The 10,263-nt window shown below is 43.3% G+C and overlaps 1 protein-coding gene across 2 annotated transcripts in view; it reads right to left on the minus strand.

Moving 5' to 3' along the window:
• Primpol (primase and DNA directed polymerase) overlaps nt 1-10,233 on the minus strand; it is a 35,569-nt gene extending 25,336 nt beyond the window's left edge. The window contains exons 1-4 of one of the 2 annotated variants that reach the window (XM_075986747.1): nt 10,141-10,233; nt 5,938-6,014; nt 4,575-4,812; nt 2,035-2,132 (exon numbers count right to left, since the gene is read on the minus strand). In XM_075986747.1, coding sequence (XP_075842862.1) covers nt 2,035-2,132; nt 4,575-4,751 — 275 coding nt within the window. In that variant the 5' untranslated portion in view covers nt 4,752-4,812; nt 5,938-6,014; nt 10,141-10,233. Of the gene's footprint in view, nt 1-2,034; nt 2,133-4,574; nt 4,813-5,937; nt 6,015-8,207; nt 8,311-10,140 lie in introns of those variants that run through there. The other variant, XM_075986748.1, reaches the window with a different exon arrangement.
• Nucleotides 10,234-10,263: the final 30 nt, after the last annotated feature.

Below are 10,263 nucleotides of genomic sequence, written 5' to 3' on the forward strand. Positions count from 1 at the left end.
CACAGTGCAGACAGTCCTGTGGGTACCACCATATACATTGTGATAGAATTACACTCACAGTGCAGACAGTCCTGTGGGTACCACCACGTACATTGTGACAGCGCTACATTTACAGTCCAAGATGAGATTGTGTTTCAACAAAACACCATCAGTCACACTGTATTAAGAACCACTATGGACCAGGTGTGGTGGTGGACGCCTTAAGTTCCAATCACTCAGGAAGCAGAGGCAGGTGGATCTCTGAGCTTGAGGACAGTTTGGTCTACATAGTAAATCCAGGAAAGTCAGGGCTATACAGAAAAACCCTGCCCCCCCCCCAAAAAACAACAAAACAACAACAAAAAAAAAAAAAAAACCAAACCAAAGCAAACAATCAAACAAAAATCTTCATTTACCTTTGCCTGGCTTCCATGTATACAAGCATACCTAAATCTAGTTTGATAACTGAAGCTACTTAAATAACTTAAATAACATTATAATAAAAACATTTTGAGTCATATTGATTTACTCCCCTTTCCATATATCACTCAAATCTGAGAAACAGATTAATATAACAGGTATATCAAATGGTAGAAAATGAAAAGCCATCTCCTAAAAGCTGTTTTCTGACCTCTACCTGCACACCATGGTACATCTGTCCACAAGTGCGTGAGTGCATACACGCACACACACACATGCACACATACACACACACGCGCACACGCACACCACACACACACACCACACACACACACCACACACACACACCACACACACACCGCACACACACACACGCACACACACACCACACACACACACCACACACACACACGCACACACACACCGCACACACACACCGCACACACACACCACACACACACACCACACACACACACCACACCACACACGCACACACACACCACACACACACACCACACACACACACGCACACACACACCGCACACACACACCACACACACACACCACACACACACACCACACACACACCGCACACACACACACGCACACACACACCACACACACACACCACACACACACACCACACACACACACGCACACACACACCGCACACACACACCACACACACACACCACACACACACACGCACACACCACACACACGCGTGCATACACACATGCATGCATATAAAATAAATAAATGAACTTTAAAAAACGTTTAAAAGATTATGTGTGCAGGGCACGGTGTTGTATACCTTTATTTCCAGCACTCAGGAGAGGGAAGCAGGGTTTTCTCCGTGAGTTCAAAGCCAACCTGGTCTACATAGTGAGTTCTAGGCCAGCCAGAGCTACCTAGTGAAATCTTGTCTCAAAAAATAAAAAGATAAAAAAGAAGAAAATTAAGTATTAAAAAAATGATGTCAAATATGGAATCTCCGAATGACATACACTGGAGTCAATGACTACCAGAAAGATAAATGAGTCTCATTAGCTTCTGTGAGTACTGTAACCATCTTTTTCAAAAGGAACTTCAGAACTCAGTTCTAAAGGTTAAAGAGTAATAAGCTGGGCAGTTTTATGTCAGCTTGACTCAGCTTCAGTCTGGAAGGCAGGTGCCTCGGCTGAGAAAATGCCTCCATACGATTGGGCTCTAAGCAGACAAGCCTGTAGGGCATTTTCTTGATTGACAGGGCAGGCCCAGCCATTGGTGGGCGGTGCCATCTCTGGGCTGGTGGTCCTGGGTTCTAACAGAAACCAGGCTTAGCAAGCCATAGGAAACAAGTCAGAAAACAGCAACCTTCCATGGCCTCGGCATCAGCTCCTGCCTCCACGTTTCTGCCCTGCTTCGGTTCCTGTCCTGACTTCCTCCAGTGATGAACAGCGATGTAGATGTGTAAGCCAAATAAACCCCTTGCTCCTCAACTTGTTTTTGGTCTTAGTGTTACACCACACCAATAGTAACCCTGAGACAAATTCCAAATCATGTAGCCAAGATCTGAACACCAGTTTGGCATGAATTAATTTCAACAAAAAATGGAAACCCAACTCTAGGTAATTACGCTGCTCCGCTACTTACCGGGACTTGTAGTAAAACCAAAGCTGAGCATAGGACGTTACAAGGTAAATGCGCTGTCCGTCTCCTGCTTTGCACTCCAAAGCAAAAACGTGAACATTCTATATAAAATTTAAAATAATTTTTGAAAAATTTACAACAAGCAAATCTAAGTTCAGCTGTAACTAATAAATGTTCATAAAGACTTTTGCCATTCAAAATTTGGAATATGAACTTATTAAAAATGAGAGTTACCACACCCATGTTATCTCAAATCTATATACATTATTTTTTTTCTTTTAAATCTATTTATTTTATTTCATGGGTGTGAGTGTGTGGTTTGCATGTATGTATGCATACCATAGGTGTGCCTGGTCTCCAAGACGTCAGGTGGCACTGGAGTCTCTGGAACTGAAGTTGTGGATGATTGTAAGACATCACATGGGTGCTGGGACTCAAACCTGCACCCTCTGAAGGAGAAACAAGGGCTACTAACCACTGAGTCATCTCTCCAGCCCTTAAAAACTGTGCATCTAAAATAATTCTTTATTTTTTGGCTGGAGCAATGGCTCAATGGGTAAAAGCACTCACTAGCTGCTCTTTCCAGAGGATTTAGGTTCAATTCCCAGCACCCACATGGCAACTCAGAGCTGTCTGTACCTCAGTCCCAGGAGGTCTAACGCCCTCTTCTGTCCTCCTCGGGCACTGCATGTATGTGGTACACAGACATAGTTATGCAAATACTCATACAATAAATTTTTTGTCTTTATTTTATGTGTATGTGTAAGTGCCTGCATGTGTGGTATTTCTCTGTGTACCATACTCATGCAAGGCATGCTCGGAGGCCAGAAGAGGGCACTGGATCACGTGTAACTTTTAACCACTGAGCCATCTCTTCAGCCCCCGTTTTAAATCAGTGACAAGATACACGTGTAAGACACAGACATACTTTCCAGATTAAAAAATAAAATTGAAAAAGGAGAAAGTCCATCCTTAATTCTCTTACTCTCATTTAACCTAAGACAGTTTCATCTCTTAGTTTAGAGTTCTTTGACAAAATTACAAAAACCTCCAGACTACCATAAACTACTTCAACTAAAATATATTAATAAGTTCTCCTTTCCTACAGAAATGTAGACAGGATTAAATATGTTTAAGTTATGGAGACTCGCAGCTGCTGCATCAGGAACTTCTGCTAATCCAGCACACAGGAGGCTCCTAATTCAGGGACGCACAAAAATTGTATGTCCCTATAGCTAGACATAGCTGGTGAGTCTATTTTCAGAAATGAGAAATCATGCAAAAACTCTGTTGCTTGACTCTTAAAGCTCTTTGGGGAGCTGGGGCTGTGTCTCAATGGTGGGGCACTTGCCTAGCGTATGTGAGGACCTGGGATCAAATCTCAGAATAGGAAAAAGCTTTCTGAAATAAACTTTACACTGGTGAGTGGCAAGTGTATCCCTATTTGGTTCTGGAAAGAGTAAGTTCAAATGTGTATAAATTTTAAATCCTGATGCCTGAATTAGGTTTACACAGAATGAGTAAGAAGGTTTTTCCAATGTCTCCTATTTTGTGGAAATCTGCATAAGTATCTTTTTACTCACAAAAAAAAGTTATTTCTCTCCAATATGAAGAACTTGGTATTTTTATACAGAATCGATTATCGTAATCACAATATATACTTAAACTATTTAAATATTTTTATTATATTTATGTATATATGCGTGGGATGTTTGGGGCGGGGAGATGCACTTGCCAGGACGTGCATGTGGAGGCCAGAGGGCAATTTTAGGTAATCAGTTCTCTCCTTCTACCGAGTGGGTCTCAGGAATCAAACTCAAGTCATCAGGGGTAGCAGCAGGTGCCTTTACCCACAGGGCATTTGGCCCAAGTTACATTTTATATATGCATCTTATCTTTCACTTGTCTTTATATTCCATAAGAGAACAACAAGCAAACAGTAGGCAACATGATGTGTATTGCTTGGTTAATTTAATTCTGGGCTTGACCTCCATGCTCCTCGTAAGGCTGGTGCACATTAAGCAGGTCCTCTCGCTTGCTGAATGTGCTGGGAATATGCTCATCCTCCCTCCCAGCATTTCCCACGCCAGTGCTGTCACCCTGTCCACAGTTTTACAAACAAGATAATGAATGCCATTCTTTGGCCAAGAGATGGGTCAGTGGTTAAAAGCACTTGCTGCTTCTGCAGAGGACCCAGGTTCAGCTTTTAGCACCCACATGGTGCCTCACAACCATCTATACCTCCAGTTCCAGGGGTTCTGACCCCTCTTCTAAACTCCATGAACACTGAATGATGTGACACATACATATATGCAGATAAAGACAGTTATACACATAAAGTAAAACTAAAACGAAATATCATTATTTTCACTACTAAAATACATATTAAGTGGTTAAGGAATTCAAAGGGATGTTTTTATAAGCCCTGTGCTATCAAGGTTACTATTGTGTTTTCTTGGTGGGTATCTGATTTGAAATGATAACAAATAATTTTTTCAAACCTTGAGTGTTAGCAAAGATTTAAAACAAAATCAAGCAATCACCTCTTTACAGCTTTTGACAAAATTAAAAGCTTGATTCTGACGATGAAAGAGCTTCCAAATGGAGGGTGGTTCTTCTGGCTTGGACAGTCTCGGTCTATACACAGACGACAACGGCTTCCTCTCATAGTGAGATGCTCGCTCTTCTATTTGCTTCCGCATTGATTCCCATTTCCTCATCGTTGGCTCAGAAGCAGGGAGAGAATAAATCCAACCTCAGCAACCTTTCTGTCAATTAGTACTAAACAAACAAAAATGTTAATTCTTTGTTTAGCATTTATTCTGCCTGGTATAATCTCAGATCTGGCTTCCTGACACTTGTGTGCTTATTTGCTTTACATTTTCTTCTTTGCAGAAACAAGTCTCTCCATAGAATAGGAAAAGAGCTGGTCACCACAAATCCTCAGATCTTCCCTCTACTAGTCTTAGGGCTATGGCAAAGTTAATGAAAACTCCATGAAATCTTGGTTAATCAATTACAATTGGAATTAATTGACTCTTGAATGTTCTAGGCGGTACCTGTACCTTGTGATAAGACATATGAAAATGTTTTATGAATTACAAAGCCCCGTGTGAATGTTTTCAGTATCATTATGACTTTCAACGCAGCCAATCTATTGCTCAGCTGATGCTTACTGTCTTGGACCCTCCCTGCTTCTGCGTGATCATTTCTTAGTGTACAGGTCACATCTAGGCATCGTGGAAGGTCAGCTTTCTGTTCTTATCTTTCCTCCCAACACAACAGAGGGATGGCAATTCTGCTCCAAGCATAGCTTCATTTGTACGTCATTATAAACTTTGTATTTTGCTACTTCTCCCAGGCTGAGTTGCCACCTAAGCTCAATCACACACTGGGCTTGACCACATGACCTGCTTGGGCCAAAGTCACACTGACAAATAAGAGATCAGGTGCTTCTGCACAGACTTGGCTCTCTTGGAGTCCTGCCCTGAGACTGCCGTCACAAGTCCAGCAAGGGGTAGCGGACCATCGTTTTTCCACTTAACTGCACACATCAGAGGGTGAGGGCCATGTGAGGAAGATTTCCAAAGACAGCTCCCGAGAAGCCAAAGTCAATCAGACACGTGAGTTAGGACATTTTAGATCATACAACATTTAAACCAAATGAATTCAGGACAGAATGTAGAACTGCCCAGCTTTAACCAGAGACCCACTTAAAAAAATAAATCTGTTGGATTTTTTTTTAAAATCAGTAAGTTTCATGCTGGTTTTACACAAAACTAGATAAATTGGGGTACTTCATCAGTATTGTCTATGCTATTATGTACTCAAACGAAAACAGATACATTAGTTTTTAAGTGAGACAGAAAAATATACTAAAGCATTTAGGGGCAAATTATTATTTACCTATGGCAATGCCCTTGTCTTCAATTGTAGCAGAAATCTTTGCAGTGACACAATCTCATTAGCAAATGGCATATTCCCTGAAAAGAAACACAAAATAGCCCTAAAAAATTGAGAAGAAAGATTCCTCCATATTCAGTTTACTTTAATTTGATTCATATATAGATAAAAATCTGCTATCTTTCAAAAAATCTAGTTGATTTTATTCTGTGCAACTTAATTATATTGTTGCCCCAAAACAACAAACAGAATGCAATCATACCTGAATCATAGAGTCAAAAAATAACTAAGAATGGCCATATATGTGTTTACATTTAGTAGTACTAAAATCTTCACACACACACACACACACACACACACAACCTGGTATGACTGTGGGGATATGCTATCCATGAAAGTCTTAGAGTCATAACGTAAAACCCGTTGAAGATACCCTGCTGAGGAAACAACAGAGGGAAAGCAATGCTAAGCATCTCCCATGGCCCTGAATTGTTCTCACGGCTAGAAACTGTGACAGCTGGAGCTGTCCGAGAACAACTGGAGCCTGACCCATGAGCAGGATGGCTGAGCGACAAAAGCAAGGAAATGGAGACCAGACAGTATCTGGCCTTCTGGTTTGGGACGACTGTAGCCCCCATCCCAGCCCTCTGGGGGAATATGACACCATATCAGACATACTTTCAATTCCTGGTGTGGAAAGAGTACTACTGTTCTTTTAAATAATCTTATGCCACAGCTCCTTTCCTCTCAGAGCCTATTTTCGGTAATGGACTGCAAGTTCCACGGGAAAACGCTTGTACGCATTTAACAGCACAGGCTTCTAGAGCTCTGTTGTTCATTTCGGCACCAGCGCAGTATTTAACCACGTCTGCTGCAATCGTACAGCTGGAAGGGTTGGCGTTAGCAAACAGGATTAGTCATTTTACTAATCCCTAGCGGGAGCAGGGAAAGCGGAATAGAGGCGGAAAGCTGACCAAGCTGCCTGGGTTTACTAGACTTGTCCATCAAGGACTGCGGATGGTCTGGCTCCCGAGAGCAACTTGACTGGGTGGGTGCAGGGGGTGGGAAGTAGTATGACGTCACACAGGTGCTTTACAGTAACCATTCATTCACACTGTAATCATTAATACTGTCAACTGGACTTGATTTCAATACGCCCACGTTTGTAAAGAACACTTCTGGGGCGTCTGTGAAGTCACCGTCAAAGGAAGTGAGATCACACACACTCTAACTTCCTGACCATGAATCCCTGAATGGGTTCCTGCTACTATGGTACTGCTGGGAGGTGGTGAAAAGTAGGAAGTGGGGCCCAGCTGAGGAAATACCGGGGTCTGGTTGTCACCATGTAAACTGCTGTGCTACCACGCCAGCCGGCCCAGCCAAGATGAACCAACAACTTTAAAGCACAAATAAACGCTTCTTCCATTGAGTTATTCTGCCAGGCGTCTGTCACAGCAATGAGAAGTCTGACCAACACAGGTGTAGGTATACCTGGAGCTTCCTTTAGTTATGCTCTTGGTTTCTTTCTTCCTTTCCTTTTCCTGAGATGGGCTGTTCCATGGTTGCTCAAACTGGCCTCAAACTAAAGATCCTCCTGCTTCAGCCTCCCAAGTACTGGTATTACAGGCATGGGCCACTGTTCACACTCCAGTTTCTTAACATCTTGACACCAGTCAAATCCCATTCCAACTCCAACCTCTCCCTCTACCCTAAGATTAGATCCTCTGGTATTGTGTTTACTGAAGATACTCTAGTTCCAGTATTTACGGTGTTCTTTTATTTAAAAATACTGAACAATATACATACTCATGTGTTTGTGTACACATGTGTGGTCCACATGTAGGCATGAATGTACAGGCTAAAAACACGATAGGTACCTTCCTCAGTTACTCTCCATCTTATTTCTTAAGACAGGGTCTTTAACTAAGCCTGGAGCTCATTGATAGACCTAGACTGGATGGCCAGTAAGCTCCAGGGGAATCCCTGTGTCTCTATCTCCCCACAATACCAAGCATTTTCCATGGGGGCTGGGATATGAGTTCTGGCTTTCATGTTCATACAGCCAGCACTTCACTTACTAAGCCATCCCTCCAGTTCCTCAACATTTTCTTATTACCTCATTCATGTAAGTTTACATGTGTGTATTTGTGTGAAGGTATACCACGTGCACCGTGTGTGTGTGTGTTCTTGGAAGCCAGAGGAGGGTGTTGGATCCCCTGGAGCTGTAGCTCCAAGAGGCTTCAGCCACCTGAGTTGGGTGCCAGGGAACTAACCTTGGATCCTCTGGAAGAGCCGCAAGGGCTCTAACTACTCAGGCACACTCCTCCAGCTCGCCTTTTCCAGACTCGACAATGCCTCTCTACAGTAGCTCCTGCTCTGTAAGCATTCACTCTCAAATGGTCATCCTTAAAGCAGGCTATTAAAATTCACTTACAAACACATTGCTATGTAAGCTTACTTTCTAGGATGTATAACAAGTTAAGAAATTAAATATAAACGACTGAATTTCCTCTCTCCTCACTTGTTACTCTGCCTATGAACAGAAGTCATATTTCAATGTCTGTGGGCAGAGGCTGCTCGTTCATTTCCCGACCGTCCTGGCTCGAAATCATCACACAAAAACTATATTATTTGCAATACTGTTTGGCCAATAGCTTAAGCATATTTTTAGCTAGCTCTTACCTCCAGAACTAACCCATCTCCATTAATCTGTGTATTGTCATGTGGTTGTGACTTACCGGGTAAAGTTCCGGTGCTTCTGTCTCGTGTTACAAATCCTACTGGTGTTTGCCACCATTCAAAATGGCGTGGGTTTTTTTTTTTAAATTAAATCACTGAGAAGGACTTCCCACACCAAATGCCCTTAAGACCTACTAGAAGGGATGAAAAAGCCTGCAACAATACACTGTTGCAGTTCTTGCTTCCTTTCATCTGCTCTGATCTCCCACCCAAACAGTACAACTCTACCAGACTTATGACCTCCACGCCACTTTTACAGCTTCTCACAGGAACATTTGTTACTGATCCGCAGTATTATTAATATGGAGTCTATCTTATGAAGTCTAAAGATCCCTGCAGAATCTGGCCCTAAACGATTATCTACTATAATATATACATATATAGATAGATATAGATATATAGATATCTACTATACTTCCAGTTCAGTTTTCTCACCAAATGGAAGGCAATAACCGCTCCCAGCTCCTCCACTACTTGGGAAGCCCTCATACTCCAGCTGCCGCCATCTGGAAAACACCCCTTTACTTCTCCTGAATTCTTCCTCTGTGAGGAGGCCCCGAACACTCTGGGCTCCCTCTGGGTCACCAATGTGAAGAGAAATGACGGGGATCAGACGAAAGACATCACCTCCATTTGTTTTGCTCTAACAGACGCCCTTAGACAAAGTCAACATAACTTGTCAGAAAATTCCTGCCAAGCTGTATCTAAAAGTATCATTTTTGTTATGAGCCTTTAACACAGGGAGGGTGGGGACCCCATAAGATCAGGGTTTCTCAATCAGTTCCTTCCTTGTGAACCTCAGCCTCCATGAAAGCGTCGCTAGCGCATTAAATGCGTCCTGCTGCTTAGTTTATCCCACTGGGAAAGGGCTGGTCCTCACTCACTTGGGGAGGGATAATGATAGATCAGCTTGTTTCTGGAATCTTCGCCAGAGCAAACCACTTAGCCTTTTTAATAAGCCCCTGCTGGAAATGAATAAAATAAGAAATGTATTCTGGAAAGGAAGGAGCACGGATTGTGTGTCCAACAAACGGTAGACACCCTTGTACCCACGTATACTACAGCGGTCCCTTATATCCAACCAGGCAAGAGCGTGTGGAAGCAAGCTGCTGCCCCCGTGGGATAAATTTGTCGTCAGAGTATCCAGAGCCCCTGAGATGTGACCCCGAGTGCTGTGCTCCCGTTCTGCCTTATTATGCAAAAAACGCTTCACTGCGTCAGGGTCTGAAATAGGATCTAAAACAGTGCCGGGTTCAGTAAGGTTGTTGGGACTTCTGACATGGGGACCGAGAGTTGAACGGAAGTGAAGGAAGGCCTCGGTGTGAGAGGAAATAGAGATTACGGGTGAGGGGTGATTGCAACCCTATTTTCCACTTGCCAGAGCTCCGACTGATAGCATGGTCGCCCAGAACGCCCATCTTCGCGCAACCGGAATCAGGCGCGGCCTAAAGACGCCTCTAAATTTACCTCAGGTGATGCAAAGCGGCCGGAGGAAGCGGCAGATGGCGGGAACTGAGCTTCAAACCCCCGCGCGGGGGCGGGGCCGGTGGGGGCGGGGCCTGCGAGAGACGGGGCTGCGGCGGCCGAGCT

Source organism: Microtus pennsylvanicus, chromosome 9, assembly GCF_037038515.1.
Source record: "Microtus pennsylvanicus isolate mMicPen1 chromosome 9, mMicPen1.hap1, whole genome shotgun sequence".
NCBI classification, from domain to species: Eukaryota; Metazoa; Chordata; class Mammalia; order Rodentia; family Cricetidae; genus Microtus; species Microtus pennsylvanicus.